This window comes from Balaenoptera physalus, assembly GCF_965194825.1.
Source record: "Balaenoptera physalus genome assembly, chromosome: 5".
NCBI lineage: Eukaryota > Metazoa > Chordata > Mammalia > Artiodactyla > Balaenopteridae > Balaenoptera > Balaenoptera physalus.
Window position 1 is genome coordinate 117004262 of NC_138884.1, and position 22255 is coordinate 117026516.

Here is a 22255-nt window from a genome sequence, read left to right on the forward strand (position 1 = left end):
TTTTTTGTTTTTGCATGTGCCCCTTTTTATTGGCATTTGTTTTTCCTAGCTGGGTTATAAGTTCTCTGATAACATAATATCTGGTAATTAACAGATACTCAATAACTTCTAATTAAATGAATGAATAAATGTTGTTAGTTGATTGCTAAATTTTATACCATAATTAAACATTTTTATTAACAGTCTTATGATTTTAGTGGAGGAGGGACTAATCACTTATTTAGAGGCTTCTTATGCATCTAATAATTATGAAGTGCTCTTTTGAGGTTAAAGAAAAATTCTTTTGACTGAAATATATTTTATTAGTCTCTCTAGGTCACTCAAATAATTTAAAATTATAAATTTAATACACTGTCATTATAAAAGTTTATGAAATGAGTCAACAAATAAAAATGAAAATCACCTCTAATTCTACTACTCAAAGAAAACCATCTAACAATATTAGACACATATTGCACATCTGATTCTGTATCTTTTGGTGGGGGAGCCTGAGCATTTTATCATAAGCATTTTCCTGTGTTATTAGTCTCAGAAAACACTATTTTTATGACTACAAATTTCCTTAATGTAAGCATGTAGAATTTAATTTTTGCTGAACCTTTAGTGTTATTCCAACTTCCCTCCCACTTTTCACCTTATAAGTAAGTGGGTATTGCAGTAACATTATTATGCAATAATCTGTGCCAATGTTTCTATTTCATAGAAGAGACTCTTAGAGCTATTACTGAATCAAAAAGAGTTAACATTTAAAAAATCTAATAGAAAATGCCAAATTGGTTTCAAGAATGAACAGTTTAGACTCCTCCCAACAGAACAATAAGAATGGAAATTTCACTCTATTTTCATCTTGGGCCATACTTTAGCAAAATAAATCCAACAAAGGAGCTGGGGAGTGACTTTGAAAAAATAAGAAAACTTCAGCATTTCTTCTAAAAGCTTGGAAGTCTTTATTATGTTTGTCTAAATTTTTAGGCTCTGCTTCTAATAATGTCATTTGCTTTTGTGTCTAGATTTTCTATGCAGTTCATGCCTTTCAGGCACGGAGTGACCATGAACTCAGCCTTCAGGAATACCAAAGAGTTCATATACTTAGATTTTGTGACCTAAGTGGCAACAGAGAGTGGTGGTTAGCTGAAGTTCAAGGGCAGAAGGGCTATGTTCCAGCTAACTACCTTGGGAAGATGACTTATGCTTAAGAAAATAAGCCTTTGACTTTTATTTTCTGGCAAGTTGTTGATTGACTACCTCATAAAACCGACATTACAAAATGTTGGCCTAGAAATCAAGAAACCTCCAAACTACATGAACTGATACCATACCAGGTTTTAAGACTGTACTTCCAAACAAGACTATTTCAAAATGTATTATGAAGAATACATGTTGAAAGAAACACTAAACAAACAAATAGCAAAACAAACAGTCAAAGCTCCAACTATCAACTACTTAAAAGTGATCTTCTGAAAGGGTAAATGTATTCTTTATCATCATGAAAGGTTGGATCTAAGGACAAGGTTTTTTCAATTTACTGTATTTTATTTTTCTGTATTATATATTTTGCCTTAAATGTTTTTGTTTTTCATATTCTCTCTTTTGCACACGCATGCACATGTATACATACAAACATATACCATATACATTACACGGTTTACACACATATATGTGTACTATATGGTATAGATTATACACACATATGCATGAACCAGGGAGTGTACTAAAGAGACATAAGAATAGAAATTGATTACTTAATTAACAGTCAACTAGAAGTCTGATATGGACCCTCTATTTTCTTTTTTTGGCCACACAGCACACCACAGAGCATGCGGGATCTTAGCTCCCCGACCAGGGATCAAACCCACGCCCCTGCACTGGAAGCGTGGAGTCTTAACCACTGGACCACCAGGGAAGTCCCTGGACCCTCTCTTTAATGTAAGTTTTGAACTTAAAAAAAAACCAAAAAAAAAACCTGAATAACATAACAGTGATACTTAACATTTACTGAATGCATACCACATGTCATTGTTATAAACACTTTATATGTGGTAACTTATTTGATACTCACAACATTATGAGGAAACTGTTGCCTAAAGAGGTGAAGTAATCTATTTAGCTCAAGTTACACTGCTAGTAAGTGGTAGGGCTGAAACTCAAACCCAGGTCTGGTTCTGCGGTCCATACCCCTAACCACTACATGGTATACATTTACTATGAGCAAAGAATATAGTGATAAAAATAATGAACATTGATGAGGACCATTTTCCTCTTAGGTCCATATTTAAGTATTGAGAAGTCTTTCAAAATCAAGGGCTATAGGAACTTCCATGATAACCCTAGAGAAAAGGAAGTACCTAGGTTTATTATTTTTTTTTGCTTAAACATTTTTGAAAGTATAATTGTTTAAAAACTATCCTATGTGATCACTAATGATACTTTGATGAGAAAATATTTTTGGATCACTCAATTATGTAGATGATGAACGGGGAATGTGTGTTCCACGTTCTGAGCTAAGATGTAAATATTTTTAGTTGCTGATTTGTACTTAGACAAGGTAGCCATTGAGGATAACATCTGCTGTAACACAATGTCCCGGAACACTGAACTTTAATTTAGGAATAGCTCAGAACTGTCCCCTAAGATTTCAGGCATATTTTGTCCCAAGACATTTTATTGAACTAAAGATGCTTCTTTGAAACAGAAAAAAGATTAAATTTGACTTGGTGGTTTCCTTTAAGCACCAAAAATAAGGTGGATTTTCCTTGTCCATATAAAATGTGTTAATACATTAAATTTTAAGATTAAAATTAAAATTACTTTCAAAGATTTGATCTCTATAATATATATCGTTGCCTATATTACTGAGGAATACAAAAAACAAATGAAGAATGCTGCTTCTCAGAGAGCTGTTGACTTTAGCATAATATGACATGGACAACCACAGAAATTCATGATAAGGCTTTACATGACAAAAATATTTATATTTTATGATATTGTTTCTAAAATTCTTAATTTAAACTTGGATTTATAAAGTTCTACTTATAAGTTGTTTCTGCATAAAATTTTTTTTGATGAATAATTTGCACAATTTATTTTGCTTAGTGAGTAGTTGTATGCTACATCATTTAATTGATTTAGAAAATAGAAAAAAATGTAAATATTGGATTTATATATTAATTTACGTTACCATGCTTATTGTTAAGTATTTTGAATATCACCCGTGGAAAGGCCCCATATTGGAGCCAGCAAAAGGTCCAGTGGCTGGTCTTCACTACAGAAGGAGGCATATTTCTTTTATTTTTAAAACTTTTTTTTATTGGGGTATAGTTGTTTTATACATAAAATATTTTTTTGAGTTGGGTACCAAAAGAAGACTGGATGTACAGGGACTTTTTGTCTTTTAACTTGTGCCAACTATGAATATACCCAGCAACCCGTGGAGAATTTTTATATAATTTAAATTAGCTGTGACCTAAAAACTCCCCCCACCACCCCCAAAATGAAGAATTATAAAAGTAACACATATCTGCTTTTCTGGCTGATATAAGTGACTAGATGTATATGAGAAGTTTTGTCTACCTGTGTGGTTCTAGGATTGACGCTTCCTGTCTGACCTTACAAGAAACCACACCACTAAAATCATAGCTGCAGTTAGTTGCTGAGCAAGAGTTGCAATGAAGCCACCTTCTGCAGCCCCCCACTATTGTGGAGAACATCCATTACTATAAAACAACATTGTTGCTATTTTAAAAATACAACCTATATTTCATATGCCATTTAGGCTTTTTTTCTTTTTAAACATTATACGATACATTTGTTTTCTAAGTATGTTATTTAAAATCAAGTAACTGTAATTTTGAGGTCAGGAATTATTTTGTTGGGTCTAAGGGAAATAAAATCCCAAGACAGTTATGATGTATATAAGCCTTCAAGAAGTTTAAAAAGATAAAACTGTTGGTGACATCATTACAATTTAGGCAAGGTATGCTAATATAATTATATATTCTTTCTTTATATCTTTAAAATTAAATGTTATTATATAGTATAGAATTCTCTGAAATAGGTATTTTTACCAAGAATGAAGGGGAAATTTTTGTGGCTAGTTTTCTTCACAAAACAAATAAACAGGAGTATATATACATTTTATTTAGTATTTATTTTTAAATACAGATGCCTTAAACTATACACATAATAAAGTTTAGAAATTATAAAAAATCCAGTAATACAAAGTTACCATGGGTGCTTAAGTCATGTGAAAAAGTCACAAGGCCACTATTTGAACATTCCTTATATTTTAGAAAAATATCTGGTCTTAGTATTTATTAGTATAAAAATTCTATGAAGGAGGAATTGTGCAGAAGAGATATAACGCACATTGTTAATCATATAAATGCAGCATTGCATGGAATACTTTTAAGTGCTGGTATATTCCATATCTTCCCTAAACTATAACTTGGACTTTTAGAGATGCTTGTCACTACTTGTGATGAATATTTAGATGATTTACAAAAATCAGTAAACATGGAATTAAAAACTCTTCACTTTTCCATAAACTTCTTGGACTTTTGTCAATTGCAAAAACCTCTTAAAGTTCTGTGAGTAAAGAGGAAATCTTCATATTCTAAGATGGCAAAACCATTTTATTTAAATCCTGTTTGTCATAACTATGGTTTCTTAAGGCACTCAGTGCACCGTTCAATACTGAATACATCTAGAAACCTCACGAAATTTAAGCTAAATTAGGCATATAAGTTTACATTATAGTTGATGAGGAAGGAATTAAATTTCATTGATTGGAAGGACACTAGACTTTATACTCTCTAGAGATATCCTACTATTTATAGAATGCTACTATTTTTAAAGTCTATTTTAAAAAATTTTTAAAATTATCTCCCTCTTCTTATATATACTAAATAGTATATATATAAAAAGGCAGTCATTAAATTCTCTGTGATCTACAAAGTTATTCCAATATAAAAATCTTTACTCCAGGAATTCAAGCTGAGTCTCTGTAAGCCAGTTACTGCACACACAATATTACACTCTAGATACAGACAAAATTTGCTTTAATTTTTCAGGAAAATAAGTCATGTTAGTATATACCAGGACAAGATGTTCTTGTTCAAAAATGTAGGGAATGTATTCTTAATTAAATACAGCTTATCTTACTTTAAAGAAATAATATTATGGTATGTAAATGTATGGCTTTCTCTACTTGCTTATATAATTTTTATATTTATTTTTATAATTATTGCACCAAATGTATTTCTATAAAATGATGTATTTCCTATATAACCTATGGTCATCACAGTTTATAATCTGTTACTAATAAACAGTACTACCACATCCTTGTTAAGAGTCAGAATCACCTAACCTTTGAATATTAGAGGTCTTTCATTTGATCTCATTCATTATCATCATACAGGAGGAAACCAAGATCACACAGCTAATACATGGAGGGACTGGGATTCAAAAACAGGTCTTCTGACTTTAAGCCAGTGTTCTTTTAGCGTTTTCTTTAAGTCACTAAAATATCTGATTAAATAATCTAATGGAAAGCACGATATACAAAACAGAAAAGTGATATTGACCAAATTTCTACTAAAATGGGATTTGAACTTACAATCCTAAAAGCTTGCTTTTTGGCTCAGCTATACATCTGTCTATTCATTCACTGAGCCGAAAGCTGCAGTGGGAATACCACGGTGTGCAAAACAAACAAAATCCTTGCCCTCACACAATTTAAATTCGATGGGAAAAACAAACGATACATAACAGAATAAAACAAGTGATAAATACTATTAATATAAAGCTGGCCACTTTCATCACATGCTCAGTTAAAAAAATCAAGGTCTAAGAGCTACTTGAGGATAAACTCTAATACCAAATATACCTCTATAAAATACCAAACTGAGTGAGTTATACATTACTAGATGTATGCATCCTACACATATGTGAAGATTCTAAATATATATTTATACACATATATAATCTATACAAAGAGCCATGCTCAATAAAAGTTATATTACTTCCTAAACAAGTTCTCTGAAGTCCTCTCTGAAATACTATAGAAAGTAAAATAACTGCTTCTCTTTTCAACTCTATTCAGCAGATGTTTTGACTATGATGGGATAAAATTTTCCATTTCAGGTGCCAATGTGCAACTGTCTGCATTATTGCTTTAATTTCTTGTAGGTACTGAGGTTATATTAACTGTTATAGTTGTTGAGCTGAACTTGTGTCACACTGTCATTTTATCCAGTTTAGTCCAAACTGGCCCTGAACTATAAGCAAATAATGATGAATATACATATTTTTTTTTGGTCTTTTGACGCTAAAGGGGACTTGGAGTTGATGCCAAATTGATATTTATTCAACAGAAATCTGAGTTTCCCAAAACAAAAACATCTGCAGGCAGATTTTAAACATGTAAATAGATGTTTACTCCACTTTGTAAGCAATAGATTATATCAATTTTGAATTGTAATTTACCATGAATAATTTAGTGCCATTATTTAACAAAGCAGTTTAAAATCTTTCCTTAAAAAAGACCAAGCTTACTTTAAAAAGCTTTAACTTCACAGAAATCATTTATCAATATATTTTAGAATAATAACATGAGAAAAATATAGGAATTAAGGGAATGGGTTTGAGTTTAGAGGTTTATAGTGAAGTGTTAGTAGCATACATCAAAGCTCAAAGAACAAGGCTGCTCGGTCTAGTGAATGTAGGAATTTGCTGGACTTCTAGTTTCTGGATGAAATGAGGTATTCATGAAGTATAAAATGTATAAAAATGGCTGCTACATTTTGCTATTTCTCTGATCCAGAAAGCCTCATGTCTTCTGTCAGAGTATGTATGTAAAAGAACAGCAGGATAATTTGCTAGCTTGCAAAAAGTCAACAACTCAGACCCTTCATACTTTCTGACTTAATGTACACACACACACTTCAAAAGAATCTCAAGAATTAATCAAAAAAAAAATTAATCAATTAATAAAACTTCTTTTATACAAAGTTAACTAAAATTAGGTAAATTGCTATAATATTTTGGGCAGTAAAAATAAAATTGCCTTTTATTTCATGGTATAGGAAGATGCTATCAGTACGTAAACAAATCAGAAATTATCCATCCACAAAGACTCTTGGAATGGGTATTTTCCTCAAGAATTCTCAGGAAATGTGTGTAACCAGGAAAAATCAAAAGTCAACATTTATTAAGCATATACTATGTGCATATGTTACACTGGCAATGTGAGGAAACTGGGAAATGTGAGAAAACTATTGCACTGAAAGGGCATGGGGGTTCACAATCTATTGGAAGAGATAAATCCCTAAATAACTGATATGAGGTGACAAAAAGGTAAAAACATAATACAGGGATATGAGAAATCAATTATGAAAAATTAATTTTGAAAAGGGGGAGATGAAATATTTCGGGGGAGAGGGAGAATCAATTGATATGAGGCTGGGACTTGCCAATGAATATCCAGACTATGGCAGGGCGGGGAGTAGAAAACTTTATTATTGGGTCATCCCTGGCTCTTTGTAAGGCATCTTATTCAGCAGGATCAATTATTGGGACTTTGCCAGAAGATGAATTTTTTTAAAAAATTCACATATGCTATCAGTCTTCTGGGATTCCAGAAGTTTTCATCAAGAATTAGTCATTCTAATCGTTGTTTTCACATACTATGAAAACTGTCAAAATAAAAATGCTAAACAGATTTAAAATAAACATTTCCAAGTTTCATTAACTACTATTTAGCATTTTAAGGTAAGAAATAATAGAAATTTCATTATGAAGATTTTTATTAAATTATAGTATACTACAGTTTATGTCTTAATAATAAGATTTTAATCTTTAGGGTAATATGATATAAAAACCTACTTGGCCACATTACTTCTTGAGTTTCTTTTGGGCAGCCTTCTTCTTGACCATCTGTAATCGCTTCATGGCATTGAGCTGTGATTCTTGTGAAGTTGGACCTTTAAGGGATGTTGAGGGAGAGCTGCTTGATTCTGAAGTGGTTTTGTTAGTGGTACTTCCACTAGGCCCTGATGTCCCACTATTTCCATTCCCACTTAGTTGGCTGCTGCTTCCTGGAACCAAACTACTTGGACTGGGAAGACCTACTTTGCTAACATTGTCGCAACTAACTGAGCGACTAAGGCCAGTTTTGCCCAAAGTTAGAGGTGGAGGTGGCTTCAATGGTACAGTGGGTGAAGTGCTGTTACTGGAACCTATTTTGGAGGCTATTCCACCTTTGGATGATGTTGCCAGGCCAGTCAAACCCACGGGCTTCTGGTTAGTTGATGACGTAGCAGGTTTCCCGCTATTGTTTTGGGTTGTTGAACTCAATTTTGCTGTTGATGGACCAGCGGAAGAAGTTTTGGCTGCAAAAGCTGCCCATCCAGTTAGGCCACTAGTTGCTGAAGAGGAAACACTGGTACTAGAAGAATTTCCTGAAACAACCGTGGATGCCTAAAAAACATAATATAAATATTAGAGCCAAGTGTAATTAACACCTAATATAATATTCTTAAATATATAACAAGTTTATTGGTTAAGACTTTTTATACAAAAATAATGATCTGGGAAATGTAAAGCACAGCACCAAAATTAAGTTCTGCTAAACTGATCTGAAAAAACACATACAACAAAACCTATCCATAGCTAATGGGTGCTACCATTTATAAAGCAGAAATTATGGGATGTCATATTCTTCTACTAATCACTGCAGAAAAAAAATATATGGAATTCCTTTTTGAGGACTGCTCCTAGATTCGGTTACAAGCCATATCAGAAAATCAGATTTAATGCTTTAACTTGTTTTTCACCCAAAAAGGTTACTATTTAGCTCAGTAAAACATCTAATTCTTTAGGCTTTGCTCCAAATGACTTGTGGATCATTTCAAAAACAGAATCCACTCAATGGACAAAAATGCTCACACCCAGGATATGTAGGAGATGTCTGAGATGAAGATTCACTCAATAAATACTGAGTGAATACATAAAATTTTGAACCTATTTTTTAAAAATTCCCCCCAAATTTTGAGCAAATAGCTACTGCATTGCAAAATATATGCAGATACACCATGTTAACTACTTGCAATTGTACAACTCTAAAGTTCTAAATATACTAAGAAGGTCTCATGACTTTATTTTCACAATTTGTCCATGTTTCCACTGAAACTATCACAAAGAGATCCCTGCTTCTGTATAAGATTTTTAATCAACTGCCTCATAAGCTGCATAGTGACATTTTGGGTATGCCTGACTCACTCCCAGATGTATTTCTTAAAGGTATAACACTTCAATTTCTCTAATTAACTTCCTTGGCCAGTCAAAAGCTAACAGTGATACCAATGTCGCTACGTAAATATTGTTCTTATTCATATAAGAACAATTTTTTTCACCTAACGTTTAGGGGGAAATGCACTTTGTTCAAATTAATTATGGATTGAATTTCTCACTGGCACTTTTTCTACTTCATATTCTTGAGATTCACAAAAGTGTTAAATACGTAAAAGATAAAGTCTTACAAATAGTATCTTACTTTAAAATATGGTGGTTATCATGCTTAAAATATACCCAGTTATATTTTAGAACTGAACTCTGAACGAGGTGATAAAAACGTTTTTAGTTCTTACAAAGTAGCCATCAATATTGTCTGCATTAAACATTTTAAACCAATGTGAAAAATAATGTAAATAGAGTGCTCTGAGGTCTTTATCAGAGGAGGGTCCAGATTATTGTTCACGTACTCCGAAAAATGATAGGATTTTTTACAGTAACATCATACAATGACTATCTCATAAGGTTATGCAAAGAAGATAAACTTTACATAAATTACAAGTTCGTAGAGATATGCATACAGGTAATGAAAAAAGTTAGTCAAGGAAGCAAAAGGACACAGGTGTAGCAAACTTTTAATTTTCAGTTATGAAAGATCTAATTTTTTCTTTTCTTTCTATTAAACATAAAACTGCCTGCTACATGGCTAAATGATCTGTCAACAAACTTCACAAAAGAAAACCCCTCTGAAGTAATCAAAAAGACTAACACTTACGAAGTACAAAGCAAGTTCTGTGTGTATGGCATTTTATTTTAATGGTTTGCTGTTACTGGTATTGCTTTTCAACTGAATGACAGATGGCTTATAATACTATCAGGATGCACAAAAGTAAAATAACACAAACAACAGAGACCAAGTAATTTCTTACTATTCCAGTGCAGAAAATAAATTTCACAACTGTTCTCAACTAAAAATATTTTCTTGCCTATTATCCTAGTTAGAAAGATATTTTTAAATTGCTTTTTATATATAAATGGGAACAATTTTTTTCAGAGTAAAAATTTATTGTATTTTATCATAAAAACATCAAAACCTCTTAATCAGAACAAACATGACAGCCAAGGCCTTAATTTATTTGCTGTAAAATAATTTCATATTGGTTTCCTAAAAATAAACTTTAGTAGTAACAGGTTAGTATAAAAATCTACCTAAAAGTGATTTAAGTATAGAATATAGCAACTCTAATTACTTTCAATAAGTTATTCTTACTTCTATTCTAGCTCACCAAGTTTCTATGTGACAAATCAATAATGGATATCCCTTGGATATCAGCTCTTCCCTGGTAAATTAAATTAAAAATGATCTGCAAATAAAATTATCAGTATCCTTCTCAGAGTATTTTATACTCATATTCTCTATAATCAAACCAATGTTCTTGATCTTTGCTACTTACAGCCACTTGGACAAGGTAATAGCTTTAGAATTTTCTGGGGTTAACCTTTGAGAATTTGGGGCTAACATTTTTTTCTTCCATCTTTAAAATTCCATCTTCTGCTTAAAATTGGAATGTGAAACTCAATAAAAGCATTCTTTTTGTTATAAAATTAGATTAGAAAAATATTTTATTCCATGATATCAAAATGCCAGAATATTAATAATAATGTAGCATGATGTCAAGGATGAAAACCTAGGAATGAGAAAGGTGATACTCTCACTAGATAATCTGGCTCCTTAGTATAAGAGAGGGCCAATTCATGGGGAAAATTCATGATAATAATAGAAAAAAATAAGACAAAGAAGAAAACTTCAATAGCCAATAAACAGGAAGAAAAAAGCTATGCGGCCAATCAGCACAAGTAATGTGAGAAGCAAAACTACTGCTACTGAGGACAAAGGTATTTAGAATTTAAACCAAATTCCCAATTGGAGAGAAGTGGCTGACTACACAGGAATGGTAAAGAATGTTATCTTGGAATGCTCACAAATAGTTCCTAATCACCATAAAAAGAGAAATAGCAGAGTTCAAGATTAAATAATTACATAAATATTCTCTTTCTACTTAATGTTAATAGTAATGTAGTCTTAATGTAGTCATAATTTCCAACATATGGCCATTTAGTATACAAAGTTTCTCATTATTTTTTTTTCCAAGTAACTATTAAGTCAACTAAATTTAAATCCAATCTTAGATAAAAATGGTATGTACTATACCTTGACTTCTGATCTCTTAAATGCTAGAAAAGTTAACTCTTGCTTGAGTTTAGTTTCTGGTTTCTTAACCAATGGATCTTTAACAGCTGGAGCTACAGAAACAACTGTAGGGGCTGGTTTCTGTGGTGGTTTCTGAGTTTTTTGAGCCTGCAAAAATCAGTGTTAAGATTAAATTAGCTACAAAATCTTAGTTAAATGCACAAAAGGACAATAAAAATCTATCACAGGACTCCTCATTGAATTGAAATACAGATGAACATTAAAAAATTACTGTGATGACACTGAAAATATAGATTCTTGGACAAACTGTTTTTATCATCATCATATTAATTAATGGTTTCATAGATTTTATTAGTTTCTAAACAGTAAAGATAATATGAAACTTTAAAATTATGCAGATTAGGGTTAATTAAATGTCATTTTAACAAAACCAAATTGATAAAAAGAAAAAGAAAAAAAAATCATATAAGCATTTTCAGTTTTATTTTGACCAAAAATTGACTTTTTCCTTTATTTTATATTAGGTACTTTACTAAATTCTCTTGTGAACGCTAATCATTTTTCAGTTTGTTCTTTAGTGTTCTCCAGCTAGATAATATTAAATACATAAACAGTATAGGGCAGTGTTTGAGAGGACAGTCTTTGGAGTCAAACAGAACTAGAATTAAAACCCAGCTCAACTACTTCCCTAGCTAAGTTACCTCAAGTAAAATATGTAAATCTCTAAAAGTTTCGTTTTCATTTGCAAAATGGGGATAATATCTTGCTTCAAAGGTGGGTTATGAGAATGAATTGTGATTACGTAAGCCTTTACATAGTGTCTGGCACATGTTAAGTGCAGACAATAATAGTTACTATTTATTCATCATCATTATTTACAAAAGGTAAGAAAACTGAATCTGAAAGAACCCATCTCTACTGGATGGGTAAAGATGCTCCCTGCTATTCCACTGTCCTTGACAATCCTAATAAGGCCATGCAAGACAATACCAGAAAATTTATTAATAATGTGTTCCCATTTCTGGAAATTTGAATGCAGCTGTTTTATCTTTGTTTAGACTTTCTTGTGCTATGGTTTGCCATACAATATAATTTTCAGCCTTAAGTCTCAATTCATCCCATTTTTTTATATTACATACTTTCCACATGAAAGTACACCTAATTTCAGACATCACTTATAAAGCAACACTCAGATCAAGAATACTATTAAGGATGCTGGAAGATATCTATGATAAAAATCTCTCTTACGACCAAGAAAGATTATCTTACCCTCTACTGCAAACCACGTTATGAAAATGTAGCCTTCAGAGTAAATCAGAAATACATGGTTCCATACCCATGGCTTTCAATCTTATACTTCCCTCTAAGCACATCAGTAGATGTGGTTAGACTCTGAAGACCCACCTAACTTGTATGCTTCAGCAGATGAAGATTCATTACAGTGAAGCCCAGAAAGAACCTCTGCCTAGGAGATCATATTTGGATCTTTTTCTGCTTCCTCTATTTCACCTAGCCATCTTAGAAGCTGAGTAAGAAATACCCAAAACCCTTTGTCCTTCGCTGGTAGTACTAGTTTAGGGAACTAGGATATTATCACTGACTCAGTGTTGCTCAACAAAGGCACTATAATTTTTCATTGGGTGACTGACTCACATAGTGCAGAATATATGACATTCACCACTCAAGGCAAGAGTTGCCAGTATGGCAGCAATCAAAAATACCATGTATTTCTATTACTGCTGAGTAGGAGTGTGTTACCACCTTAGATTGAGAACCACTGCAGTAAGTCATGAGTCTCTCACCTAGTGCTGGGGCAAAACCCATTACCTGGTAGACAGAAAATTACAAAACAAAAGAATAATCTTGGACCCTGCCACCCACCATTCTTAACTCTGTCTTCCCATCTTCCTATAATAATGTGTACTGCAGAACCTGCCCTCGTTAAGAAATTAGTGCAAGGAGAAAGGGGATATAAGATGTTATTTATGGTATCTTTGAGATATCTTGGACCAATAACCAATGCACATATGAGAACCTCACTGAAAGCAATTATAGTAAGAATGACTGGATTTAGCATCCCCACCATTTCCAAATTCCTTTCTCTCACTAAACATTGTGTTTACCAGATCCTGATCTTCAGGCTCACTTCAGATCATGCCTTTTGGTATTTCTCCAGGTCCACTCTTGGTGTATCTAATCATGTTCTGACATTAGTCATGGCCCCTTATTCAGCACTTGACTCTTGGGCATACAGACTGAACTTACTGACTGCTGATTTCTGGTGCGAATCTATATTTCCTCCATTTATGTATCTTAAAATGAGAACAACAGAATGTGGGATGTGTCCAGTCCTGAGCTTTGCTCTGGTGCTTTGCCAGTGAATGAGACTAGGTCTTAATGACAAATTAATTAGACATTTAATTTGCAAAGTTGATAAAGAATAAAAGGTATGCCAGATGAGGAGAAGCTGAGAAGCAGGACATATGGGAACACGAAAAGTTCACCACATACTCAGGGAATGAACCATTTGGTCTGGCATGGCCACAGTATGTGGGTGTATATGATGAAGTGGTGTGAGAGAAGGATACAAAGGTAGAGTTGGGTCAAAGAGAGAAGGTCCATACATCCACCCTAACAAGGAAAACTTCATTATATAGGTAATTGAGAGCCACTGGGCACACTTAAACAGATAAAGTTAGATAATTACTTTAGAAGAATATCTTAACTGCAGTGTGTAAAGTGGACTGAAGGAGCTAAAGCAGTAGACAAGAAATGAGGGGTTTGTGGGACAGGGTAACAAAAGTGAAATGAACAGATTTGCGAAATACATAAGAGGTAGAATTAACAAGTTTGGTAAACAAAGGGATGTGGAATTAAGAGAGGCATCAAGGATAATGTTTTCTAGTTCGGGCAACTGAGGAAAAACTGAGTGGAGAAGAAAACAATTTTAATTTTAAAAATATTGAACTTAAAGTAACTGTAGGATATCTGGTCAGCTGCCAAAATTCATTCCAGGAAGAGGGTTAGAACTATAAATATAGACCTTGTGTAAACTAAGTCACAAAATGTAAGGGAGTAAAAACTTAGGAGAGAACGGTACTTACTTTATTAAGAGACTTACAATAAAATAATAATAAACTTTGAAGCTATACTAAAGAAAGATTACTGTCACAAATTATTTATTTTGACTACTAATTCTTAGTGACTACTTGTGTCAAGGCACTGGAATGCACTGTTGTGCTCACCTATAATTACTTTGGTTGAGGTCCTGGGGGGCTAGTTTAAGTAATAAACTAAATAAAAATCAGACTGAGCAGAAAACAATTGTACCATGTCAAAGAAATTTCCCATTACAAACAAAAAGTATAAATACTACTGAAATGTCACTACTTTTCATAGGAGTAAAAACATAATCTATTTCTGATTTGAGTGATTAAAAAGTAAAGTAGGTACCTTGATTTTTTTTTTTTTTTACTTTTAACTAAGTACTTCTAATTTTAAAAAGATATATTTGGTCAGAAAAATTTATGTAGAAACTCACTTGGTTAACATATGAGAACTCTTCTATCAAGAGTCCCTAATCTTCTGGAGAAAACTACAATTCGAAATGATACATGCACCCACTATGTTCACAGCAGCACTATTTACAACAGCCAAGACATGGAAGCAACCTAAATGTCTACTGACAGATGAATGGATAAAGAAGATGTGGTATATTTATACAATGGAATATTACTCAGCCATAAAAAGAATGAAATAATGCCATTTGTGGCAACATGGATGGACCTAGAGATTATCATACTAAGTGAAAGAAAAAGACAAATACCATATGATATCATATGTGGAATCTAAAATGTGACACAAATGAACTTATTTATGAAACAGAAACAGACTCACAGAGAACAGACTTGTGGTTACCAAGGAGGTGGGAGAGGTGGGGGAGGGATGGATTGGAAGTTTGGAATTAGCATATAGAAACTATTATATATAGAATGAGTAAACAACAAGGTCCTACTGTATAGCACAGGGATGTTCAATATCCTGAATCACTTTGTTGTACACCAGAAACTAACACAACATTGTAAATCAACTATACTTCAATAAAAAATAAAATTAAAAAAAAAAACAAAAAAAGAGTCCCTAATCTAAGGCAGGGGAGGGCGGATGGGGGAAGCAAACAAGTCACTGAAGTAAATAACAACTTGATTTCTTTAAAAGGAAAATGATAACATTCATCCATCTACTATTTAAATGAGTAAAAGTTAGAAAACTATCCAATATAACAAATGAAAACATGTTTCAGTATGAAATTAAAGGCAGTTATGTTTGTGAGCAGTAAACTGAGAAAGTACTGGGGAACATAGGATAAATGGTCACTTGAAGACAATGAGAAGGAAAGACTGAGGAACAGAGAGAGAAACACAGGAGGAAAGACAGAGGTGCACATACAAATACTGCCTCTGTACACAGTTTGTGGTTTACACTCACTCAGGAATAGATATTTCCAATATTTCCCTACCAGACTCAGCAGAGTCTGGGGCTTTGTATCTCACCACTTCCCACAGTGCTTTGTAGTATTTCTAAATGTTTATAAATACACTGACATACCAGTAAGGAATATTTATATTTTGTGGGTCTCCAATTCTGTTTGTTTATAATAGAACAAGTTAAAAGCTGAGCAGAGAAAAATGCATATACACGGTCTGGTCCATTTAGGCATAGACACAAAAATCACACATATACATAAACGTTTAAATCATCAGCTTATATGATTTTTTTTCAATAACATAAACGTTCAAATTTTTATCTTAAAAAGCACATATCAACAAAAAAATTGACAGAAATTGTTTAAAATAGAGAAAAATGATTCCTACCATTCTTTTCATCTGTCTGGTACATCGGGCACAATACCACACAAGGCGAGGGTCATTCACTTCTTTGTCTGTCACCTGCGGCTTATGGCAATCTTGGTGGTAGAGATTATGGCATTCCTGACATTCTACTAATTGATTACCAGATGCCACTGTCATTTGCCTAAGAAAATATACCATTAAATATTACACTTATTTGAATGCAACAATTTAAAGCCATTTTAGGGTTGTTCTGGTAAAGTTTGATATATTAAAGAGGGTAAAAACCCCAGAAAAGCCAAAGAGCAAAATAACGAATCCCAACATTGTAGCCTGCATAAACAATTCATTTCTTTTAAAGGTTATGCTCAGCCATTAAGAAATGTATAAGGTGACTTAAAGACTAAATTTGGCTATATTCTCCTTGTCATTTCTCATTGCAATTTTTTTCTTTCTCCCAGAAGGTACATAGTAGACTTTGGCTAGTCCTCCAACAGTCTCATAACATCTTCTTTGTACTTCTATTAAATTCCTTTATATTTGCTGCCTACATATTCTATCTTCTTCATTAATATATGAGTTGCCTAAAGTTAGAAACTGGACCTAATTAACTATAGGGCCTAGCACATTACTGAGCAGACACAGGGTGTTCAATAAATAAATGTCTTAATCAACTAAATAGAATGCAGTAATATGTGTATCAAAAAAGTATAAATTCCAACAGCAACAGCCTTAGACTATCATAACAAGTCTCCTTATGGAGGGTTCCAATTACTAGTTCTTTCCCCCTTATTACTTTACCATTTACTTCTTTATATAAAAATGAGAACTCTTATAGTAGATAAAAGTTGAAATAAACAAATATATGTTAAAACAATGAAGCTCTAACAAAATGATCCTATTCAGAAGTACATTAACTGATTCTCTATAAGGTTCACAAAAGTTTATAGGTATGTACTCAGTCCCAATGCACCAGAATTTAACATTTTCATGAAGAAAACAGCAACAAAGGTGGTAATTTTTTCTGTTGTGCTAGGCAATGAAAGTCATTAACAATTAAAGACATAGCTCCTGGCATCAAGGAGTTTAAAATCTAATTATTCTGATTTTTAAGATGCATCTTCTACTAAGCAGAATTATCTATGTTTTTATAATTATGTATCCATGTTTCAAAACAACACTCAGAATAACCTACGTGATCCATTAATTTCATTTCCATTATCCTTAGGAAAAGATTTAATGGTATTTTAGAAAATGATATATAATCATTTACTTTATAAATACTATCAACACTTCAGGAAAAAAAAAGCAACATAGTCGTCTTAAAAAGAAAGATGAAAATAATTAAGTCTGCTGAACAGACTCTTTCGCACTAAAAAATAAAGCAATAATTGCTTTCCCTCTAGAAGCCAAGAACGCAGAAAATATTACTACAACATAACTGATTAAAGATGCCTGTCAAGAACATAAAATTTTGACAATTTTTAAGACACTAAATTGCCATATGGAAGGTTTATCTACTTATCGATCTACTTAATCTCCTACCCACCTCCAAATTATAAAAACAAAATTAAAAAACACCCAACAATTGGTCTTTTTTTTTTTTTAAGTTGTTTGCTCTTTACAAAGAAACAAAAGAATCTGTGGCAAGGTACAACTCACCTACAAACAACACAGGCCAATCCCATCTCCATGGCAAAATCATCAGCACTGGTCTCCTCAAAGCTGGAAAGGTCAGCCATAGCTAAATCCTTGCTGGTTTGGACAGTAATGGGAGAGGACCGTGTCTCTGGTTTCTCCAATCTAGGTTTCTTTGGAATATCAACTCCTTCAGTGATGTCTGATTTCATCTATAAAAAGCACCCAATCAGAAAGTAACACGTTAGAATAAACTTTAAATCACTGAGAGATGTGATAGTCACATCTATCACAAGATAAGATAGACAGTGTGCAATGACCAAGTCCACTCAACAGATATTTTCACATAGTTAGGGAGAGATGTACACACTAAAGACCTGGAGAACATTTATAATAATTCATAATCAGTATGTTAAAAGAATCCAACAAGGTAGAAATAAATAAATCAGAACAGTTTAGCATGCATCTGTATTTCTCTTTGTACTCTTCTATCCATTAAAGAATCCTGGAAGTTCAGTGGATTTACTTCCACTGCCCTCCCAACCCCCCACTGGATGCTTTGAATTGAGAAGCCATAGTACTACTAAGGCTATTTTTAAGGCTATTTTAAAATTTTAAATAATGAAGTAGTGATAGTTTATATTGAAAAGAAGTAAATAATGAACTTCTACCAGTCGTTCAGGCTTAACACATTGCCATATTTGCTTCAAAGCAAATTCTGGTCCCTCTCTTTAAGATATGTTATAGATATACCTGGTCAGACTGACAAAAATTAAAAAGTCTGATAAGACATGGAGAATTTGGAATTCTTATACCTTATTGGTGAGAGTATGAGTTTAGTACATCCACTATGTCTAATAATGTTGAAGATGTACCCATCCTATTACATCCACTTATAGGTATACATCCGATAGAAACTACCACCATGTGGGCAAAGACATACGTATAAAGCAGCTCACTGAAACTCCACCGTAATAGAGGAAAAGGAGAAATAAGCTAATTGCTCATCAGCAGGGGAATGGATAAACTGGTTTATTTATAGAATGAATATTCCACATGTTAGCTGAAAGAAATGTTCAAATCTACATGTATCAACATAGGTAAATTTCAAAAGCACATTGCTGAGTGGAAAAAGTTGCTAAAAGATATATATGAGATATATATATGGAAAACAGATATATTTTCTAAATATTGGCTATTCATAAACTAAATTATACTGTTTTCTGTGCTTTTAAATTTATATAAAACAATGCAATATAGTTTATGAATAGCCAATATTTAGAAAAATGTATGAAAACACCCCACCTTAAGGGAAGGGGTTACTAAAGTTTTTTTAAATGTATTTTTTACTAAGTGCTAAAATCCTAATAATTAACTATGTGCAGAAATCATTCAAAATAGACAATCCAAGAGTTAACTGTAACCCTGTTAAGGTACACACCATTCTGTAACAAATTTTGTGTTTAGTCATTTACATGTTTATTCTTTCCTCACCATCTTTTCTTTTCAACAACAGTTCCATCTAGAATACTTGAGTTATACATGAAATTAGTACATCTTCTAGAGCTCAAATATTTATTGACAATGACTTCAGTAAATGGTTTTAAAATGTTTCTAAATTTTAATTTTTCAGAAAACCAACACCCATAATTATCAAAATATATTTACTGAGTGGTTATTATGTACTTTTACCCACTATTATATACAAAAAGTAAGCACAAAACGTTTTTTGGCCTATAAACTGATTGATTCATTGACTGATTGACTAGAGTAAAACAAAACCTTACTTTATCAGCAGGTCTCTTTTCACCTTCCTTCTTTACCTTTTCAGTTGTTAGGACCTTGCCATTATTATTGCCAGAAGGAAGACTGGATGATGCTTTGGGCTCTTGCTTAATGGAAACAGTTTTTGTGCTTGAAATTTTGGGTGGCTCCACATCCTATAGATGAAATTAAAAAGATACCCATAATTAAATATTCAGACTATCTAATATACTGTTTTAAAAAAAAACAGATCATAAATCTAAACAACTATCAGTTAAAAATTAAGACATCATGTTGTGACCAATGTGTTGCCTTCTTCTTTAAACAACTTTATTGAGGAATAACTGATATACAAACTGCACCTATTTAAAGGGTAAAATTGGATAAGTTTCGCTCTATGGTTTCACGGCTGTGAAACCGTCACGACAGTCAATATAAGGAACATATCCATCATCTCGCAAAGTGTCCTTGTTGCCCTTTGTAATCACTCTTAGAGGTAGACGTCCTAGAAAAACTAAGCCACCCAGTCTCAGGCAACCACAAATCTGCTTTCTGCAATTATAGATTAGTTTGCATTTCCTAGAAATTTTCATAAATGGAATCATGCAGTATATACTCTCTTTTTCTGGCTTCTTTCAGTCAGCAATATTTATTTTGAGATTCATCAATGTTGTTGAGTGTAGCAAAAGTTCATTTCTTTTGCTGCTGAATAGTACTCCATTGAACAAATACACCATGATTTGTTTATTCATTTACCTATTAATGGGCATTTGGGTTGTTTCCAGTTTGGCCTATTACGAATAAAGATATTATGAACATTCAGGTACAAATCTTTATATGGACATATACTTTCATTTCTCTAGAATAAACATCTAGGAGCGGAATGTCTGGATCACATGGTAGGTTTATGCTTAACTTTTTAAGAAACCGCCAAACCATGTTCCAAAGTGGTATAGCATTTTATATTTCCATCAGGAGTATATGAGAGTCCCAGTTCCTTCACAGCCTCATATCCTCACCAATGCTTGGTATGGCTAATCTTTTTAATTTTAGACATTTTAATAGGTATGCAGTGGCATATCACTGTAGATTTAATTTACATTTCCCTAATGGCTAATGATGTTAAACATTTTTTTAAAGTGCTTATTTGCCACACATTTATCTTCTTTGGTAAAGCATTTGTTAAATTATTGAGTATAAAGAGCTCTTCGTAGATTCTGGATACAAGTCCTTTATCAGATACATCATTTGCAAACCTATTCTCTCAGTGTGTGGCTTATCTTTCCCTTCTGTTTTAAACTTGCAACCCTTGTTATTTTTACTCTTTGCTGATATGTATATATATTTGTTATCTGTTGTTGTTAAAAGTAAAGAAAGCTTATGCATATAGTAGCTCCTTGGAATTATCCCCAGTTGATAGTGTTTATAAGCACACCACTGCTTCTAGGTGATTCTCACACAATTCTAGAGATGGAAACGTTCAGTTAAAGAATAAAATTAAATGAATCTGTGTTTTAAAAACACCTAGCAGAGCATTTTCTCTAAACTGACCATGAGAAGTCATTTCCAGTTAGAAACCTAAGGGCAGGAGGCTTTTTAATTGTAACAAACTTCTTATGTACTTTAACAGATGAAATTCCTTCTGTTTTAGAATCTCAAAATACTGCTTCTTTAGTAATAATAGGAATTTCCTGTTTGGCCTATATCAATACTCAGAGCAGAATGAATTTGTTAGTATACTTTGTTGAGTTTTATTAATTTGGTTGGCTTGAGCTCTTTGAACCTACCAGAATGCGAATGGTGAAAGAAATGAAGTCACAATGGCTCTACTACTCAAAAGACAATAAAAAGGTTTGAGAATACTAGAGCTAGTTTTCAAAGAAGGCTGGGAGCAAAATATCACTGATCACTTGGACACTGAATCTGGGACTTGGCCTTGTCTTGAGTTTGAGATTCTGGATTAGACTGAACTAGTCATGTAGTTCTGTCCTCTCCTTCTCAGTTTGGTATCTAGGTGTTCATAGACCTGGGTGACATGAAGTTTCAAGGCTAGAGCTTTAGAAAGGTTTGAAAGAATGTCTTAGGTATTAGAGAATATAATAAGAGCTATCATTCACTAAAAGTCTATTATGTACCAGGTAGACACTGCACTAGGTGGCTGACATACTTTATCTCTTAATTTTCACAACTTTGTAAGGTAATTCTTATTATCCTCATTTTAATAATAAAGAAACAGAGGCTGGGTGAAATGAAGTTACTATGTACCTTAACTTCCTTATTGTAAAATAAAAATAAATAATACCTATCTCAAAGGATCGTTATCACAATTAAAATTAATTATACACATATACCACTGAGAAAAGTACCTAGGACACAGTAAATGTTCAAGATATGTTATCTATCACCACACTAGTAAGAGGTAAGCTGGGATTTAAAACAGGTTTGTCTGGTTCCAAAATGTATATTCTTTTCACATAAAGCTACTTGGTCACTTTGTTATTAT

At 32.8% G+C, this 22255-nt stretch overlaps 2 protein-coding genes across 4 annotated transcripts in view; one reads left to right on the forward strand and one right to left on the reverse strand.

Annotated features, from left to right (window-relative positions):
- The window catches only part of ARHGEF38 (Rho guanine nucleotide exchange factor 38), a 148556-nt gene extending 144511 nt beyond the window's left edge, over positions 1-4045 (forward strand). Inside the window, exon 14 of the mRNA XM_082463099.1 lies at positions 1011-4045. Coding sequence (XP_082319225.1) covers positions 1011-1196 — 186 coding nt within the window. The 3' untranslated portion in view covers positions 1197-4045. The remainder of the gene's footprint in view (positions 1-1010) is intronic.
- Positions 4046-4128: 83 nt separating this feature from the next.
- INTS12 (integrator complex subunit 12) overlaps positions 4129-22255 on the reverse strand; it is a 28399-nt gene continuing 10272 nt past the window's right edge. For all 3 annotated transcript variants that reach the window (XM_082462900.1, XM_082462902.1, XM_082462901.1), the window contains exons 3-7: positions 19776-19928; positions 18013-18200; positions 16375-16534; positions 11501-11647; positions 4129-8475 (exon numbers count right to left, since the gene is read on the reverse strand). In XM_082462900.1, the coding sequence (XP_082319026.1) occupies positions 7891-8475; positions 11501-11647; positions 16375-16534; positions 18013-18200; positions 19776-19928 (1233 nt within the window). In that variant the 3' untranslated portion in view covers positions 4129-7890. The remainder of the gene's footprint in view (positions 8476-11500; positions 11648-16374; positions 16535-18012; positions 18201-19775; positions 19929-22255) is intronic.